Source organism: Corvus moneduloides, chromosome 1 (assembly GCF_009650955.1).
Source record: "Corvus moneduloides isolate bCorMon1 chromosome 1, bCorMon1.pri, whole genome shotgun sequence".
NCBI lineage: Eukaryota > Metazoa > Chordata > Aves > Passeriformes > Corvidae > Corvus > Corvus moneduloides.
In genome coordinates, this window is record NC_045476.1 from 18,962,428 (window position 1) to 18,982,500 (window position 20,073).

The following is a 20,073-nucleotide window of genomic DNA, read 5'->3' on the forward strand; positions in this document are numbered from 1 at the left end:
ACTCCCACTTTCACCCTGCTACACTTTCATTGACTTTGGTGTCTGCAGAGCTGTTTCTCTCACATATTCACTCCTCTCACTCTGGCTGCAGTTGGTTTTGGACAGAGCTTCTTCCCCTTCATACGTGTGTTGTCTCAGAGGCTTTACCACCGGGGCTGATGGGCTCAGCCTTGGACAGGATTAGGTCCTCCTAGAGCTGTCTAGCAGTGCTCTATTGGACATAGGGAAGCTTCTGGCATCTTCTACCAGATGCCACGCATGTAGCCTCCTCATTACAAAAATCCTGCCAAACAAACCCAATCCAGTGCTCTCCTATCTCTGCCCAGTAGTTATGAAAGGAGAAATTCCAGCTCCTAGATGCTCCCAAGAACACCAGTGGTCAAATCCAATCTCTCAGTAGACAAGTTTGTTGGAAACCCCGCACATGTTACATGCACTAAACTAACTAGGAATGACAGACAGTAAACTCTTCAGTAACACTTGTGTTGTTATGTTGGCCAGAAAGCAAAGATACCTTTTATACTTTATGGCTAAGCTTGTAACAATCTTTCATGACCCAATGATATATCACTATTTTTTTTCATTTTTGAGACTGTCCTACTTCTATGCATATAGCAAGAAGCTTTTGAATAAGAAAAATCAGCTGGACTTCAAGGACTTACCCCCAAACAAGATCATTCAGTATAGGTATTAGTAACTTCAAACAAGAGAAGTTTTTTTTTGCTTCTCTTTCTAAATGCAAATTTGCATTATTTAGCTGGAAAAGATCCCTTTCAAGTCCCACTACTGAAGCAGCAATTGAAAATAGGTGTGAATTTCTAGGGAGAACATTCCCTAGAAATCTCATTTAGAGAGAGCAATTTTGCCATAATTCTTAAATTTATTTACAATTTTAAATGTTTTATACACCTCAATTTACATACTAGGGAACTTGGTATTACATTTTATAGCAATTTACAGTGAATAAACAGAAAACCAATGTGCATAATTAAAATTAACCTTTATTACTCCAAAACCAGATGCCAAATATGCAGTATATTTCTGTTGGCATATTTCTGAAATACATGTACAACTGTAACTAGTCAGCCTAGACACTTCCTATACTGTTTTATAACATTTCGACTCCCACGCTGAGCGGGATGTCACTACAGTAAGCTGACAAAAACTGGCAAAACAAAGTTGATCTCATTTTGAAAGGGGAAAAAACCCTATGTGCTCTTACTAAAAAAACTAGGTTATAAATCAAGCATTACACTCAGAAAATTCTAGAATACTATGTTACTTCTAGTTTTACATGTAGCTACCAGTTTCCAATCACATTTATTGGCACCAGCCCAGCTATTTTCATGTCCAAGTATGTTAACCCTCGACATTTATATGCTAATACATGCCCTCTCCGCAACAGAAGCCTGTAATCCCACAAGGCTACAATTGATTGTGCAGAAGGATTATGATCAATATGTGTTATTCCTAAAAACCAGTTCCATGAGATCAGAAGAATACTGGCATATAATTGCTAGCCATCACTTCCACTTGATTGGAAACAGCTCTTGTTTTCAAAACCTTTTTTGTATTTTCTTAGAATTTCCCGAGGTTTCTGTAAAGGTTGAAAGAAAAGGTTTTACTTCCCTACTTCTACCATAGAACAGAACTGGGAATGTTACTTGAAGTAACACATGCTTCAAACATTTTCTGAATTACTCTTCAGTGAGCAATGTTGTCCTCTTCAAAGAGATTATCTGTTGGATTATCAAACGCCCGTACATAGTATTACTAGAAACTAGTTCTGTAGAATCTCCAGCAGTGTAAAAGCACTGTCATCAAAGCACTGTCATCTGTCTACTGCAGTAATAAAAACTTTAAGAAACTTGTCAGCAGCACATCAGAGGTCACAGGTATTTCTCTTATCCCTGCTATGGTTCCACCCAAAACATGGTCCAAAGAGGCTTAGATACGTTTAGCCTGTTGTTTTTGCATTAAAATTTCTCTCCCAGCCATACATGTGTATTTTAGCCCCAAGAGTACTGGAAACATGACCACTAATATTTTTGTCTAGCATGGTGCTCCCACAATGTAGCTTGTTCATCCTTTGAGATGTTTTGTTACATTTCTAAATAAAAAGCCTTTAGTAGTGATCTCTAGGCTCAAACAGAGCATGAGCAATAGCTACATGACATCCTAATGCTTTACATCTCAGTCTGTCACTCTCCTTAACACATTCCAGAGCACATACTGTGGGGTATCACTTCAAACGCACATGTAGCAGCATGGCCCAGGAAGCTGTGCCAACACACACCACTGTATCTGCATGTTTTTCTTCTCAGCTTCAACACATTTGATTGAATCAAAATGCTGAATTCAACCCTGAGATTTATCCTTCTGAATAACTTCTTGTGCGAAGAGTATAGGGAGCAGAGGATGAGGAACTTTGCTTTATTTTGTGTCTTATTCTCATGAGACACAACAAATAGATGAGTAACAGAAGCTCACAAGAGACAGACTAATATTAAAGTGACACTAATGCCATACACACATCAGGAAGAGAAAAAAAGGCTATGCTGCGTAAGACTACGGCATTGCTAGATGTACATTCTTCAAATTATCAGTTACATATCCCAGAAGTTATCATCTTACTTCTAGTTTTTTCCCCTCTAGAACAATTTGGATTTCTTTGGCATCCAAAGTCTCATATTTCAATAAAGCTTCTGCTAAATTCTTGTGTTCTTTTGCATGAGTCTTCAGGATGTTCTTCGCTCGCTCATAGGAGTCCTAATATTAAGAACAGGTAGAAGGAGATTTTAAGACTTTAGAACAAGAACAACAGTAAGATTCCACTTCAAAAATTGTTTCCAGGTAAATACAGCTTGAGACAAACATTTGAAGTTGGGCCTTATATTTCAAAGCTAGCACAGCTCCTGAGTCACAAAGATGTAAAATATAGCTGGCATAATTAATGAAAAAAAACCAAACAGTTTATGCCACCTTTGCATTTTGCACAAGTAGGCATAAAAACAAAATCCTGAGACAAACCTTAGTATTGTTACATATGACTTAGGAAAGACTTACTAGATTGGAAAATTTCCTGATTTTTATAACAAAATAGGTTTTTTTGCACTATGAGCAAAGCTACAGCATTCACAGATTGTTCCTCAAAGACTATCGTTTTTTAATACTTAAAAAATTCAAAACACTATGTAGTTTTAGAAAGCTGAAAGCTAAAGTCACCAGTTGCTGCAAGGAGATGCACAATGCCAGCATTACCACCTTCAGCTTTTAGTTCTATCCTGGTAGTTCTCACAAGGCCAAGTCAGTTCAACAATTACAGCAAAAGTGTTAATCATTTAAATGTTACAACGTGAGTAATTCTCCTGCCTGTACCAAACTAATTCAGATTACCAGAACAGTGATCAGAAAGTTCAGTGATTATCAAATGTTACAAATTTCCCTGAGCATCTGACACTGATCCCTGTGAGGGATACTGAAGGCCAACACTGATCTGATACGGCCATTCCTGTGATTTTATACAAAATTACTCATCTTGGGAGTTATGAAATGTGAAAGTAACATAAAACATTCACATCTGTTCTAAAACAATTTGTAGCCATACTTTTCCTGTGAATTGAATAGGCAAAATACAAATCCTGACCAAATATAAGTGTTAAAGAGTATATTAAAGAGTCCAATCCCACCAACTTGATTCACTCTACTTGTGCACGACAATCAAAAAAAAGTTCTGATATGCAGAGGTTAAAAGTTGCAGCTACATTAAATACTTGGGAATACTTTTATCCACCTGTGTATTTTAACCTGTATACATTACTTAAATGAATTAAGCAATCAGGTGTTCAATTTATCTCAGAAGTATGAGAGTGGAGACGGAGAGGCTCTTACCCGTAGAAGCGTCCTCACTTCCTGTTCAATTGCAGACTGGGTTTCAGGGCTGACTTTCCCCGTATCAGTGTAGGTCATAACACCAAGCTAAACAACAACAAAAATAACTTTATCTTGCCACTGTTGCAGTCACACACATAAAACACTGTATGAGTTTCAGCACCTATTGCTTTTGCATGCAAACAAATAAGATCATGAAGTCAAATGCCTGCTGAAGTGCTTTCAGCAGAAGCAAAACAAGAAGCCTATTCATCAACTATGTAGTTACTGCAGAATTCCATTTCAATTGGTCACAGTACAGATCCTAAGTGCTTTCTTACTTAAAAACCAAAGCAAAATGCCTAGACTACTGACACCTGATGGACAATAAACATGACTAAAGAAGCTTCTAAAGAAAGTCTAGAAAACTCACTGGTGTTACCCCCTTCACCCTCCCAGACTCAAAATTATCCTCAATTCCAAAACATTTGGCTTTATTGGAACTATTTTCTGAAGATATTAGTAACTTTCAAGGCAATTTTGGAGTGAAAATCCTGCAAGATAATTTTTAAAACTGTCAAGTATACAGGTTTTCTAGTTGAGCTCTGTATAGCAGACCAGGTCATAAGGCTTACTCTTTTTGTGAAAACTACTTACCCTAATCTCAGAGATCACTGAAAGACAAATAGCTTTAGCTACAGAATAGAACTTGGTTTTGCTCCATATAAATATTAAAGGATTGATGATACTACCTTCTCACTCATTCCAAATCGAGTCACCATCAGTTTTGCGATTTTAGTAGCATTGTCAAAATCACTGGAAGCACCTAGAGAGCAAACAGATCTAAGTTACATTACTGAAACCATGTTAAACATGCCAGTCCACAGCCTTGATCAAAAACTCTTTTAACTACCAATCAGCAGACCTGTTGTGATGTGATCACTTCCAAATATGAGCTCTTCTGCTACTCTTCCTCCCATACAGACATCCATCTGTGCAAGCAACTGGGATCTAGTTTCACTCCATCTGTCATTTTCTGGGAGCAAAGATACCTGTAAGATACAGAACTGTGGTCAGGTAACAAAAACTGAAGAAATACTGAAGTAATTTCAAAAATGTTCCTATTTATATCCAAAGCTGATAAAGATTTTATGTAACTCTTTGCATGCTCTGGCCTGCCCCTGGTATATGCATTCATCAGGTTTGCTTGGAGGTGCTCAGCTGAACCACTGAAACAGTCTCCTCAGACCCTGAGCACCACATCAATGTGGGCAACTTACATCTACTACCAGAAGAAACAGCACAACCTGTTCTATCAATTTCTCCTTATTCCTTGCACTTGGTCTGAGTACAAATCAACTTGCCCAGGGGATTCAGACCAATGGTTTTTTCATTAACCAAACACATTAACTTGAAAAAAGTTCAACAGGAAGAGACAGAAATATTATTCTGTTCAAATGCTTGGCAGATAAAGGCAAAGTAGAAAAACTTATGGATATCCATGCTAAAAACAATACAGGTAACTGATGAAGTTTAAAAAAGCCACACTGGACAAAGAACATCCTAATAAAGGATGTTTGTATTAAAAGTACAGCTGAGTTTCTACTTAACAGTCCTTTGGATGTTCTTCAAAATTTTGCTGTTAGGTGCTATTTTAACTGCAGCAGAACCAAACTTACTTATATTTCTTTCCTTGTACATCTGAACTGTTATACTAGCGCACACTAACTTATTACAAAATGAAGAAAGAAAGCTTTCTAACACACAGAAAAGATGACTATGGGTTTTCCGAGAGATTGCTCAAAACTTGAGTATTTCAACAGATTACAATATTCATTAACATAATCACAGCAAATAGTATCACTACAAATTCCTCTACATCACCAAACCAACATAAAAATAAAACTAAACAAAGAAATATTAATAAACTAAGTAAAATTTAAAAATACTAAAAGAGCTGGATAAAGAAATACTCACATGTCCCAGTGTTGTTCCTCGTGTCATGATCGTGGCCTTGTTGATCGGCATCGCATCCTTGGTGTAATAGGCAATGATGGCATGTCCGGACTCATGGTAAGCAGTGATGGTTTTGTTCTTCTCATCAATTTCTACACTTCTACGCTCAGGTCCTTAAAAAGAGGAACATTAAATTAACCTTTTTGTACAGCTGGCCACCACAATCCACGCATTACATATACTCAAGAGCACAAAGCAGCCAAGGAACATGTAATCAAAGGGAACTAACACTTATTAAGTGCAAAATGTTTACAAGTCAGATTTTAATGTCTAAAAATGGACCCGAACATATTCTACAGACAAGCTGCTTTTAAAGGAATAGATTTAAAATGCAGTCTAAGTATCTGAGAAAATGTAATTTCTTCTCTCAAGCATGAACAGACCAGATTTATAGTGGTTATGCCTGAGACAGTTAAGCTTTGTGCTACCTTATGAGAAGTTAAACAGAAGTCCAGGCTTCTGATCATAGGAGGGGAAGGATAAGAAGTCAAGCCTGTCTCTCCCTCTAGGCTGAAGTATAACATGCAGCATTTTTAACTTTAAAAATAGTATCAAATTTTAAAGAATGTATTCCACACTAGATTTTACACACTACTCTCTGGTCTCAAAAGGTTCTATTCAAAAATAACTAATAGGAAACTTCATTAGTTAAAAAAAAACCCAAACAAACCATCCCCCCTCCCCCCCCAAAAAAACCTCTGTGTGAGGTAATATAACATACTTATAATACACACTATGTGTGTATTACAATATACATGTATGTCTTTTGTATAAAATCCTACCCATTAGAATTTTGTCCTTGGAGAATTCTAGTTCTTTCATGGTTACCATCTCTTTTCCATCAACAGCTGCCTTTAAGGCAGCTTGATTTACAAGATTTTCAAGCTCTGCTCCAGAAAATCCTACTGTGCCTCGTGCAATTATTTCTGGATCAACAGCTGTAGGGGGAGAAAAAAAAACCAAAACCCTTTTGTTTATTAGAGTCCATATGGCTCCTGAAATTTTAAGCAAGAATCATATTCTATTGAAAATTATTCATTAAACAAAAAAAAAATCCATTTTAAAAGAAATTGAGCTTATTCTCAAGACACTATGAATTCTTAGCGACTAGAGGAAAACACTAGATACTAGACAATTTTTTTGTTCTCTTAACACAATAAAGCTGCATGTGCTGATGGAATAAAGGACTAATATGACAGGGGCTGATCCAGTACAGAAACTGTTACCAAAAAAAATACTACAGTAAAGTATTTACTTACATGGGTCATACTTGATTTTGTTAAGGTACCACTTCAGAATTTCCGTACGACCTCTTACATCAGGCTTGGGAACAGTAACTTGCATATCAAAGCGACCAGGACGTATTAGAGCACTAAAAGAAACGACAATTTAGTACACTGACTCAAAAATGCTGCAGTAAATTAATTAATGTATATCAAGGGACAAAAATCCATTGCTATTTCTATAGATATCTACATAGATTATGTCTCATGAACATACACAAAGAATATATTTTTCTTACCTACTTACAAAAAGACAAATGAAAGGTATTATTGCCAACTCATTTTAAAAGACTTTTTGCATTTGAACATTTTACTTTGTGAACAAGGGATGCAGCTTACCAATTTGCTGAAAAACTTCCAGAAATTTTAAATGCTTAGAAACATATTAATTATTTCTCCATATTTAACTCTGCAACCTATTAAATGCCAAAAACTGGTCAATACACTTCCTTTTTAAGAGGGAAAACTCCAGCTATGACACTGTAATACTAGAAGATTATCACAGGCAACTTTGGTTTTGTTGCAGGGGTTTTTTACTACATGGTCTGTAAAACAATCAATGCATTATACTCACTTGTCTAATGCTTCAGGGAAGTTTGTTGCACCAATAATCACAACACCTTCATTTGGTTTAAAGCTGTGTGGAAAACAAGGTGAGAATTATTTTTGTTCTGGACACAGAAATTACAATTTTGTCAATAACTACTGCTACTGACCTCACTGGCCCATCAAAAACATGGTTCACACATGTGATCCAAGAATGACCACGTTTAACCCAGCAACTGGTTAAAAACATGCTCTAATTTCAGTGCAGAACTTCTTCCTTTAGATATATAACCAGGCTAAAAAAATTGAGAAATTATTTGAAATAACTGCAGCTTCTGTGCAACTACAACTCAGAAGCTTCTATATTCTTTCCAACAAGGCCATTAATGCTACTCTTGTCAGCACTAGAAAGTAACCATAAAAACATATTAAATATATATCCTTAAAAGCATAACAAAAAAATTACACAAAACTTCAAAGCTGTCAAGAAGAAAAAGTTCACCCACATATCCAAAATGCCAGTCAGTCAAGCACCTTCTGTGCCCTCAGAATCCATATATTTACCCATCCATTTCAGCAAGGAGTTGATTAATGGTCTGTCTTGAATAGGGGTGCATTGGAGATTCAATTCTCTTCCCACCAACAGAGTCCAATTCATCAATGAATATGACACAAGGTGCATTTGCTTTTGCTTCCCCTGACAAAAGGAAAATAGCAGAAGGAGCCTTGAACCACACAAAGGAACAGACAGTATATCATGTAGTTTAGGACTCTACTGTTTCTATTATTCTTGGATTATAAAGTGTTCTATTAGACATCACCAAAACTGTCCTGCTTTTAGCCTAAAAAAAAAGGAAATAGAATCTTGGTTCTCTGTATCTCTCCGTATTCTGTATCTCTCTGTATTCTCTGTATCTATCATTTCAAATACATATCTCCTTATCAGCCTGTTTTTATCATGCTGCAAGAAATCACTAGTAAAATAAACTAAGAAACTCTTGTATTTTGTATGAACTCCCTACAAGAGTTTATTTTACAGGCTTGGATAGAGAGTATTTGCCTATTAAATAAAAACAATATGAAATGTGATGGGTCTCATCACTAACTTATTTTAATAGAACTTGTTATTTTACAGTGAAGGGCTCACACTCAAGTTTACAGGTATTAAAACCACAAAAATGCAGTAATAAACATGAAGACCATCAGTTGGTACATGCATACCAGGATGCAACTCATCTCACCCAGCCAGATATATCTGTAACATTAATATTAATGTACAAGTCAGGCATCTACACTTTGGCAGTCAACAGAAGGAAATGCATTTTTAAGGTACTACATGCCTTACATTTTGCATCCCATCCATGTGAAGCAAATCACGTTTTTTCTACAAATGCAAACTACTTTGTGCATTGTATATATTTGACACCATCAATCTTCCATTTAAGAGGGAAGCTGGATTCTCTCCTCCCCAATAATATTTTCACACTTAAAATAGGAAGATTCTTCTGTGAAAGTTATAAATCTAGACATTCATTTTGAAAGTTTTATTATAATGCCCTTTATTCTGAGCCTGTTGGTAGGTGTGAGAAGGGAAATCTCAGCTTACTGCTATGATGACATAAAGCTCTCATTAAGACTAAAAAAAAAAAAATCTAAAAATGAGGCCAGTAATTGAGAAGGTTAACACAATTTTTTAGTCTTAAATTTACAATTCAAATTTACAACAATTTATGTATGACTAAGTAAGTTACAACCTCAAATATTCAATTTAGTTTATAGAACATTACATTTCTAATGAAATTACTACTTTTCTCTGGGACTGTTTTAACATCAGTTTAAGTTTTGCTCTAATTTTATGTGATGGTTAGGAAGATTCTACAATTAACTGATGCTCACAGAATTGTGACATTTACCTACACAATTTAAGCTTTATTTATTAGCCTTATACACTATTACTTTCCAGTAACCAGAATTGTAACTAATCAAGCCATGTAAACAACGCTGAATACTTAATCTTGCACATGAAAAGACTTCAAACCCACAAATATTTCACTTACTGAACAGGCTTCGGATGCGACTGGCTCCCACACCAACAAACATCTCATCGAACTCCGACCCGGACGCGTAATAAAATGGAACGTCAGCTTCACCAGCCACAGCCCGTGCAAGAAGCGTCTTGCCAGTGCCAGGTGGTCCAACTAACAGAATACCTAAAAGACAAAAAAAACCCCACAAACCCAACAAAACCACCAAATCCACACAGTCTTATTATATGACTAGTTTCTTCCACGCATTAGAAGAAATCTAATCATGTACACTTGGCTCCAAACAGTTGTTAAGATCCCATTTCAGGTACTGCTCATTACTGCCAGTGTGAAGGAGCTCCGTGTAACAAATCTAGATACAATCCGATCCGTATTTAAGAAACAACAAAGACTTGTAAGACCATCAAAACAGAAGCCTGAAGTATTTTGTAAATTTACTGTTGACTTAAGCACCTGAATCTACAACAGTGTTTCCTTCAAACTGACATTTTCCTGGCTGTTTATGTGGAACCTTTTTTTTAAAATTAAATCCTTCCAAGTAATTGTCTTTAAACAGTGTAGAGCACTAACAGGAAACAGATTTATCAGGTCGATGCATTCCAGATTCATGTGGACTTCCATTATGATCTTAATCATCCTTTTACATGAAAATATTTGTTTCTGAATTATCTAAAGCAGTTAGCAAGCACTAAAGGTGCTAAAAGCCATAAGGAAGAAATAAAGATTAATAAACGCCCCTGCTTTACAGGGAAAAGTACTACTGTTTATTAGTTCAATAACTAAAAAAGGCACAGTATATTTTGTCTAACCCCAAAATTTTCATTTGCATAATATATGAAAAAATAGCAAGAAACTAGGCTGTAAAGTAGTCTTTCAGGACAGAACATGCCTCATAGCCATGGCTACATAGGATTTTCATTTCTGCTGAGCAATGATTCTTACCTTTTGGAAGTTTACCTCCTAATACAGTAAATTTGTGTGGGTTTTTCAGAAATTCCACTACTTCTTGCAATTCCTGTTTAGCTTCTTCAACCTATACATGAAAAACATGCCACAAATATAACTAAGCATTTATAAAATACTGCATGTTTTCATAGGTAAGTTTTGTATTAGCAATTAAGTCCCTAATTGTGTATTGATCAAAAATACAGACAGAAAAAGATTAAAGTGTACCACAGACCTTCTGTGGATACCAATATTTAATTCAACCTATCCTTAAAAAGTTTGCAGGACTAAGTAAGCATAAAACTTAGTGAAGGAACAACCAAACAGTTCAAGACCAGATCTGACCAAAGAAATAAATACAAAGTCAAAAGGTCTACATCAAGATATTAGTCCTATTAATTATAAAGAGATTAATTCTATCTGTTTGTCCAAAGGGAAGGAAAGGGGGAGGTCCTCATTTTGCCACTAACAGTCAAAGAACAACTGAACAGAAAAAAAAGAGGTATCCCATCAGCAGTGACATGCCCACTTCTTTCTGGGAATCTCCAGATCTCCTATCCTAATAACACCACCTGAAAGAGATGGTACTAAGAGAGAAATGATCAAATGGCATTATTATCTTTTTGTACTAATTAACTTCTGCAAAAGGTAGATTAACACTGATATTTGGCCTGCCATTTGCTATTCTTGCCTTTAAAACTGTTATTCAACAAGTGGAGAGTGCACCTGTTAAAAGGTATTAAATGCCACAAAAACAAAGTAAAAAAAGAGTGGTTAAAACCTTCCTTCATCTTGGAGTGGCCAATGCATATAAAGATTCAGTTCATACAAAGAAATCTCCTGAACAGAGTAAGACATTCGTAATGATTAGTTAAACATCAGACTCAAAATGATCAGTTAAACATCAGACTCATAATAATTAGTTAAAACAAGAACTTGCACACACTTTACTTTTGATCTTACCCCTTTAACATGTTCGAAGGTGACATTTTTCAACTGGATTGGATCAACTGCTGCATCAAAGATACTTGATGTTCGAAAGCGTACTAAGAGCAAACAGCAGACGACGAACAACAAATTTATACACAACGTCATTTCATTCCAAGACTGAGTGCTGCACCTGAACACATGCTGGTAAGACACTGACCTTACACCTGCCCTTTTGAAAGGGCATGTGTTCATTTACAAGTGTCCACCAGGAATAAGATCTATGTTTCAAAAAAAAAAATCTTTAAAACATTTGCAATTAATTCGGTGATATGCCTTTTAGACACGTGTAGTACAGAAAGCTCTTGATCCAGAAGCATGTACACAAAACCAGAACTTCTCCCTCAATGTTTCTGCACATATCCTAACGTGCTTGAGACCCAGGTGGTAACTTAGCATCAAGTTGAATATCTCCAGTTACATTAGCTCAGCCTTTTGATTGTTCCATTATTTCCAACAGATTTCTCAAGATGGCAATTTGGCAATCCAAGTTCCTAGTTGCTATAAACCAGGCTGGGATTACAAAATCAAGCCATCTTGCCTACAGTTGATCTAGGTAACACATCATCTAAATTGAAAGACAAATACATAATTGGTGACCAGTCTGACTTCTCTGGTTCTATGTAACTGTTTCACCAAAAGAAATAAAATAATTATACTGACAGAGAACATTTTTGTCTTCATAAACATTTTGTCACACTGTCATCTGAAAGGCTGTAGCCAGAAGTAGCAAATTACTCTTATGATAACTTTTCAGTGTACTAATGAAAACCAATCATAATGTCAAAACATATTGAATTTATGCTAAACCTACTGGAAGAAACAACGCAAGTGAAACTGTGTGGAAAAAAAAGTTAACTAACCAGCATCAGAAAAGGAACCTTTCCCAGGTAAAAATGACGAATATATAGCAAGATAAAAACAAAGAACGAAGAGAAAGAAAGAAAGCAAACGTGATCTTCTTAAGGAATCTGTAAAAGAAAACAAAAACATATTTAACATGGGCTAAAATAAACTACTTTCTGATTGCAAAGACAAGATATGTAAAGTAAAACAACTTACCAAGTGTTTTTTGCAGGAATACCTGTGCTTTCAAAAAACCTTCTGCAAAACCAGTTTTAAAAGCATCCTGGTGTGCCTCTGGGATATTTTTTGTTTTCATTAGTGTGTCTAGGTTTTCAACATCAATTCGTCGCTTTCTCAGGATAAAACCCTGCAATATTTTACAAAGCAGTGTTAGTATACACCAAGTTTGGATAAACAGTTAACTTACCACCTGGCTAACATGGGTGATAGGAAAAAATTAAAACTACCAACACCATATAATTCATGTGCTATTGGGTTAGTTAGATGGTACAGGCCAGCAGCCTGAGTGTGGAACCCCAATGGTTTGAGCAGGGGCACTCCCATTTTTGCTGAGACGATCATTTTTGGAGCCCTCCTGGATCCCAGTTCCAAACTGAAAACACAGCCTAAGACAGATCTGTACACAGCCAGCTTTATTCACTGGATTCAGTGGGACGTACTAGCTTAAGCTTTTTGCTTTATTTCCAATTGCAAAATACCTTTGCAAGTATAGTTTAGATGGAGCTTAAGCAAATACATCTCATGTGCCCTATCACATTTAGGAGAAGCCCTGCATGCAGCTAGCTCTGGTTTATCTTCATCCACAGTACACCTAGTCCACAGATTAAATAAACCACATATGCCTAGATGAAGAGAAGAGTTCAAAGGTAATTTACACACACAGTTAAATCAGAAATCATAATTGACCTGACTTCTGTACAAGCAATTAGAAGCAAAGAGTACCCAGGTTAAATTGGTTTCGTTAGTGCTTTTCCACCCCAAACTTGGATAGTTATCTGCTGACTTGAAAACACACATTCTTGTATGTTAAACTAGATGTATTTCTGTTTTTAAAAAAAATCCTTTGATTTGAAGCTATTTTTAGTTTCAAAGTCACAGAAATAAGAGTATAAAGAATTTAATTTCTAGAGTTACAACCATAGTTATATGCTGAAACTGCTCTCCTAAAAATTCAAATAATCTTATTACTGGTGATCTGTGAAGCAAATATATGTATTAATAAGAAAAAACAATACATTGCCATTAGCCCAAGTTTCAAAATTAGGAGATTTTTTTCATGCTAGTGAAAGAAAACTGGTAAATTCTGAAGGTTCATTCAAGAGAAAGAGATGGTCTGAGTAAGCTCAAAACAACTCCATAACGCTACTTGTATTTACCTTCAAAATTGAAGAAAGTGAACTTTTTGGTTCTGTGAATTGATCAGATGTTGACTGCAGACGTCTTGCTCTTGATCTCAAAGTCTTAAAGTTCCGTGACTGTATGTAAACTTTAAGCAGTAAAAATAAACAACAGTTAAAAACTAATCATTACTACCACTACAAAAAAAAGGCCTTAAGAAATTTCAGAAACTATTATATGAAAGAATATGGAATATAATCTTCCCAACATATCCACTGTACTGTAAATGGATAATTATGTCATCACAAACCCTATTTATAGTCTGACCTTGCAAGCAAACTTCTGTTTCACATAAAATTTTATGTTAAAATAATCAGGAGTTCATGCTATAAATTATAGCTAATTGACCAACTTGGGGAACAGGAGACATTCAGACAATTAAACCCAGGCAGGCTGACAAACATGAAACATTCAGAAGCAAATCCAGAAGGATGGGAATAATGCTTTGTCTAAAAGCTCTGAGGAGATCTGGAACAGCTTCAGTGTGCTGTTACCTTTGAAATTGACAAAAGAAATGAGACCACTTAATCCCAGTGAGTTTATAGCACTCTAAGTCATCTCCTACAACATCAGAAACCTTGTGATGGACATTTTACCACCAGCTAAGAATATTTATCTTCTTTCACTACTATGTTTTAAAATAAACACCAATCCCAGTCAATTATATTGCCTTCACTAAGCTTTTTGTTGCTCCAGAACAGCACCGGATAAAAAGAACTTCTGGAGCTGACCTTTGAGCCCTGCTCAAAAAAGTCTAACATTTGATCAGGTAGCTCTGGACCTTGTCCAGCTCAGTTTTGAATATCTCCAAGGATTAAGATAACCAAACTTCTCCAGACAATCTGTTTCAGAACTTAGCCATTCTCGTTTTGAAAATTTTCAGAGATTTTACATGCTTTTACTTGGAATAGTTGCCTCTTCTTTAAAGTGTATGTGAGAAGGGGAACTGATAATGGTTCAATAGCAATTGGATCACTCCTTTCCTTCTATTCTGCTAACTAAAACCTCAGATCCTTCAGCTTCCCCCCTACATTAAATGCTTAAAAATCTGCACCCTTCCTTTGTGACCCATCACTGGGCTATCTCCATGTTGTCAGCGTTTCTCTTCAGCACAGGATACAAACATAGATATACCCAGATGTAGCATCAGAAGAACTGAATTGAGGACAGTACATGAACTTCCTGAACTCTTGATTATGTTTTCCCTAATGCTGTCAGTCACCAAACCCCTCCGAAAATTCAACTGGATGAGTACTGAATTCAACATATTTATTGATTCAAAAACAGTCAGTTCATCTATGGTCTTTCAAGAATATGATCCACAAATACTGACATCTTGGAACAACATGGTGTTTACTAAATTCTGGAAACATACTACTCGGATGCAAAAATAACTTCATGTTTTGAAGTGTTACTATCGACATCAGTTTCTCCTGGAAGCTTACTGGTATTTCCCAAGTGACACCTCTACAACAAATGGAAAAATACTTTTCCAGAATAGAAAAATACTATAGTGACTAAAACCAGTGTAGTTTATTGCTTTATACCTGGCCAACACCGAACATCTGAACAAAAATTTTGGAGGGGATTAGGATGTTGTCTGTACAAACAAGATGAGCGTAAAGCACTGAAAACATCCACAAAACCTGCAAAAAGATACAACGAAGTGTAAATACACCCTATCTTAAATGGCAACTCAATATTACTTCTTGCACAGTTTGGTTTTTTATTTTCTTAAATATTAATTCTATTTTCCTACAGTCCTCCAGGCATCTTTAATTAAACAAATCACCAGAACATCTATCAAAGCTTTGAAGCATTTCCAACTATTTTGTTCACTTTCAGGTAACTGTCACTGAGGGTTTTTTTTTGTACCTCACAACACAATGCAATTTAATATTTTTTCTTTTATTAAGAATAATATATTATTCTTAATATATTATATTATATTAATATTATATATATAAAATATATTATATATATATAATATATATATAATATATTAATATATTATATTATTCTTAATACTCTCTCTCTCTACTGCAATACTATATAGGCAGTATCTCAAATGCCAGCTATATAGTTATTTTTCTAATACATTCTTAAGTATTTACAATGGTCTTACTTCCTGCATTTTAGACTAATTCCAACAAAACATCTTTACCTGCAAGGAACCACTCTTGTCTATTTCAGCAATGAAACACTCTACATGGACTCTTAACAGTTTGCCACCTTGAACTCCTTTCTAATTAGTGTCTTTGTGTAACATTGCTTCAAGCAAAAAATTAATAACAATGTAAACTGGAAATGTCTATGACATAAGTAGATTAGCAAAATCTAATGTCTTGGTGAAACGAACTGGTGGAAAAATTCACAGCTCAAGCTCATCATTAAGAGAAATGCACTTGTACTACAGCTGAGTTCAGAAAAGTTTAACAGCAACCAACTCGAAATCTGAAGAAACAATTTATTGAATTTTCTAAATTTCCTGAGTTTCAAAAGCACCACTCTAGAGACAACATATATATACAAAAAAAATACATCAATACTATTTTTATTAAATACATTTAACTACAAATTATCTACAGCACAAGAGATTAAACTAAAGAATAACTGTATTCACCTTTACAATTTAACTCTCACCGACTCTCATAAACACTTCACTTAAACATACCATGCTTATTTTCAAAGAAGGATTGAGCAGAGATGTATGATGTGTGCCACTGCGAGGAGACTTTGCTTTCTGTACAGTAGCCAGGAAGCAGCCTGTTCACCAACTCTCTGAACTGGTTAGCTTTCAAATCAGACAAACCCAGATCTCTTAAATTTCTAAGCACAGACTGAAAAATAGATATAAATGTTCAAAATTTACATAAGATTACCTTAGGGAAAGATTACTTTACGTAAGATTACTTTAGAGAAAAAAAATCCCAGCAGCACCAAAAGCAAATACAGATTAAAAAAAACCCCAACAAACCAACCAAACAAAAAACCCCCACAAAAACCCAACAATGGAATCACAACACAGTGATGAGTAGTACATCCCATGCTGATTTCCAGCGTTCTGCAGTTATTGAGAGATTCCATGATTTTCCTCCCAAAAACGTGCTTAGTTACAAAGCTTGTAAGAAATGCATTGAAAAAAAAAATCCTGTTTTGTTTAGTCCCATTACATTATTTTATAGACCAGTAGAATATTACAGTCACTCCCACTGATATTATTCAGATCTAACTTAGTTAAACCCAAAGCATCACTTCTTGAAAAGGTTTTTAGTACCTCACTCTTCTGAGGATCATGCTCTGGGGAGGTGTCCCTTTGAACAGGCTTTATGGATGCTTTGCTGGCAGAAGTTGTGGAGCTTTTTGGTGAATGAAAGGCATTGATTAGGTGACTCAGAGGAACAGTAGCCTGGAAAAAAAAAAAAACAGATAAAGACTTAAGCTTGTTTAAATTATTTAAACATACTTCTATTCCAAATTCTGACTTATAACTGTGTAACTTGTACACTGCCTTTTAACTGAGGTCTTAACTATAAACTACATGACCTTCAACACCACAGTGTTAGCTGATACCTCTTTTTAAGGAGAAAAAAAAGGAAGTTTAAGGATGTATGACAGATTAGAATCTCATATTTTCATCTGTAAAGCAATACTTTTATAACTTGAATTATCTATACTTTTTCCTGCATTATTAAAAGCTATTCCCAAATTTTGCCTTTATGTTTTCTTCCTTGGGATTTCAACTTAAGGATCAAAATAAAACTATGCAAAACACACAGTCAAATCTGCAGTTCAGCAGCATTCAGCCAACTCCACCTCATGAATCAGTACAGAAGTCCAGGTGTACCACATACCAGGGCTCCTCCTCTTAACATGACTACATCTCTTGTGAATACAAGGTACAAATAACTCCAGCAGCTCTGAAACTCCTCATTCTCAGTACACGTCACTAGGAAGGAGCTGGAATATAACTGGCTGCTGGAATGATCCCTGATTGCAATACCTGATTGAAGCTTAATTGGGTACGTCTTTGAATGTCCTTCTGAAAGGACTACCATCTCTGTGTTGACTAGACAGACAATCAAAAGACACAGTGCTGTGAGACATGAAAACTGCCTCATAATTAATTGTCTAAAGTTATAATTAGACTCAGAGTTTGTGGTAAAACCATAAAGCCTCCAGAGGTCAAAGCCAACACCTCAACCACTAACCAGACTTTCCATCTGCATTTACCACTCTGGTGAAATGATGCATTCCTAGAAACATACAAATTCTTCTATTTCACTACTCTAATGAAAGCTATAAATACATTCTCCACATGTGAAAAGAACAATCACATTGCATTGTGGAATAAGACTATCATATACTGATACAAAACTTAAAAATAAAACCAAAACCACTGGTTAAGATCAAAGTCCATAAAACTCACCAGTCCCATCAAACTCACTGTCTAATTAACGATGTCTTCCCGATTGCTTTCGGACTGTTCTATACAACAAATTACCGACAGCTTTCCCTCCCCTAACGCTTCTAAGTCACTTCCTTTTGGCTTTCACAACAACCCGTTAAAATTAACAGCAGTTTAGTAACACACATCACCACCCTTTGCTTTTACTACAAAAACAGATACTAAGAAACGCCATCTACGGTTATTTCGTCATTTCAGCCTGCTTTTACTCTTTATAAGATTTTATTGTACCTTCCTCTCTCCTCCATGTAAGCACTTTTTTTCCTCGATACGGACCCCAGGCCGCCATAGCCCCCACCCGATCCTCTCCCCGCTGCGGCCCTGCTCACGCCCAAAGCCCCAGGAACGTGGCAGGCGGGATCTCGGCTCCTCCCGCCGCGGCCCACAACCCCCGGGCCTTCCGAGCGCCTCCGCCCGGACACGAAGCGAGCCCCCGCGGGACAGCGGGCCCGGGGCGCGGCGAACCGCGCACCGCACCGGGCCGGGGCGTCCCGCCATCCCCTCACCTGGGGTTGCACGGTGGAAAAGGAAAACATCCTCCCGGCGGGGCCGGCGGCGGCCACAGGCGCCTCTACCGCCTCCCAGCCCAGCCGCAGGAGCCTGCCCGCTGTGGCCGCCGGCGGCTGAGGAGGCCCCGAGGCTCCGCTCCGGGAAATGTCCGCCCCGCGGCCGCGCTGCCCGGGCCGAGCCGCCCCGGAAGCGGCGGGAGCCGAAATCGCTTCCGGGCCGCCGCTGCCGCTGCCCCGCGCAGCCGCCGCCTCGAGGCGCGGGCGGAACAGGGGAGCGGGCGCGGCCGGGGGTGCCCGGGCAGAGGGGCGGGCAGGGCCCAGCGGGGGACCCGCTGTCACCCGGGGGCGGTGCAGCTGCCAGAGGGACCTGCCCCTGCTCGGGGTCATGGCCCCCGGGTGTTGTCCCGAATGCGGGCTCGTTAACCGGCGCGCAGCGCCATTTCACTCACCCAGGCGAGGTATTTCCAATTTTTATTCTAGTTTGCACTAAGTAGGGACATAGGTGGTAACCCAGGAAGGGCTGGCTCACCAATCATGAAAACTTGACACTATACATTTTAAGAAAGGCATCAGCATTCATTGGTTATAAATCACATAAGTCTAAGGTTAATTAGTTCAACCCCTTATTTGGTAGCTATAGATCCCGCTTCTCATGCTAATCAGTCTCCAGGTGCAGTTCTTCCTTCCATTTAAGTCTGGGGTCCTTTTTGAGTAGGTGGTCAGTGAGTTGGTGGTCAGGGTCTCCCACTGCCAGAATTTCCTTTCCCGAGTCACTGCTCAGTCCTGACTTCACTCCTGGTGGCTCTTATCCAGACAGCCTGTTTGTCTTGGGATTGTCTTTGCTCTTCCTTAAAATATTAGCCAAGTGTATGATGTTTCTAAAGCAATGGATGATGGGGAGGTCCTTTGAGACAGCCAGCACAGCTTCACCAGCGAAAAATCCTCTCTGACCAACCTAGTGGCCTCTTATGATGGAGTAACTATATCAGTGGATAAGGGAAGGGCTACAGATGTCATTTATCTGGACTTCATAAAGCCAGTTATCTTGGGGGTTTATTAGCATTTTCTTTCTTTCACCTGACCACTGCTCTTCACTGAAAGTGCTACCCCACACCAACTTACACTGCTCTGGATGAGTG

At 37.4% G+C, this 20,073-nt stretch overlaps 1 protein-coding gene across 2 annotated transcripts; it reads right to left on the minus strand.

Annotated features, from left to right (window-relative positions):
- Positions 1 to 981: 981 nt before the first annotated feature.
- Positions 982 to 19,143, minus strand: YME1L1 (YME1 like 1 ATPase). 2 transcript variants are annotated; one of them, XM_032111406.1, is made up of 19 exons: positions 18,932 to 19,143; positions 17,235 to 17,366; positions 16,632 to 16,797; positions 15,505 to 15,603; positions 13,936 to 14,045; positions 12,755 to 12,905; positions 12,556 to 12,663; positions 11,669 to 11,751; positions 10,703 to 10,793; positions 9,773 to 9,925; positions 8,280 to 8,412; positions 7,744 to 7,806; positions 7,146 to 7,258; positions 6,669 to 6,824; positions 5,848 to 5,999; positions 4,796 to 4,922; positions 4,623 to 4,696; positions 3,892 to 3,978; positions 982 to 2,769 (listed from the first exon to the last, which is right to left on the minus strand). In XM_032111406.1, exons 1-19 carry the CDS (start codon positions 18,959 to 18,961, stop codon positions 2,626 to 2,628), a joined length of 2,172 nt encoding a protein of 723 aa, XP_031967297.1. In that variant the 5' UTR covers positions 18,962 to 19,143; the 3' UTR covers positions 982 to 2,625. The 2 variants fall into 2 exon arrangements, with proteins under 2 accessions (XP_031967297.1, XP_031967212.1); XM_032111321.1 differs by lacking the exon at positions 18,932 to 19,143 and adding an exon at positions 18,657 to 18,925.
- Positions 19,144 to 20,073: the final 930 nt, after the last annotated feature.

Coding starts and splice junctions, on each gene's coding strand:
- YME1L1 (XM_032111321.1), bottom strand. CDS start 18,923: ATGGCGGGACGCCCCGGCCCGGTGCGGTGCGCGGTTCGCCGCGCCCCG. Junction 10,794..11,668: donor CCTTCGAACATGTTAAAGGG/GTAAGATCAAAA, acceptor TTTCATGTATAG/GTTGAAGAAGCTAAACAGGA. Junction 7,807..8,279: donor CTCCTTGCTGAAATGGATGG/GTAAATATATGG, acceptor TTTTCCACACAG/CTTTAAACCAAATGAAGGTG.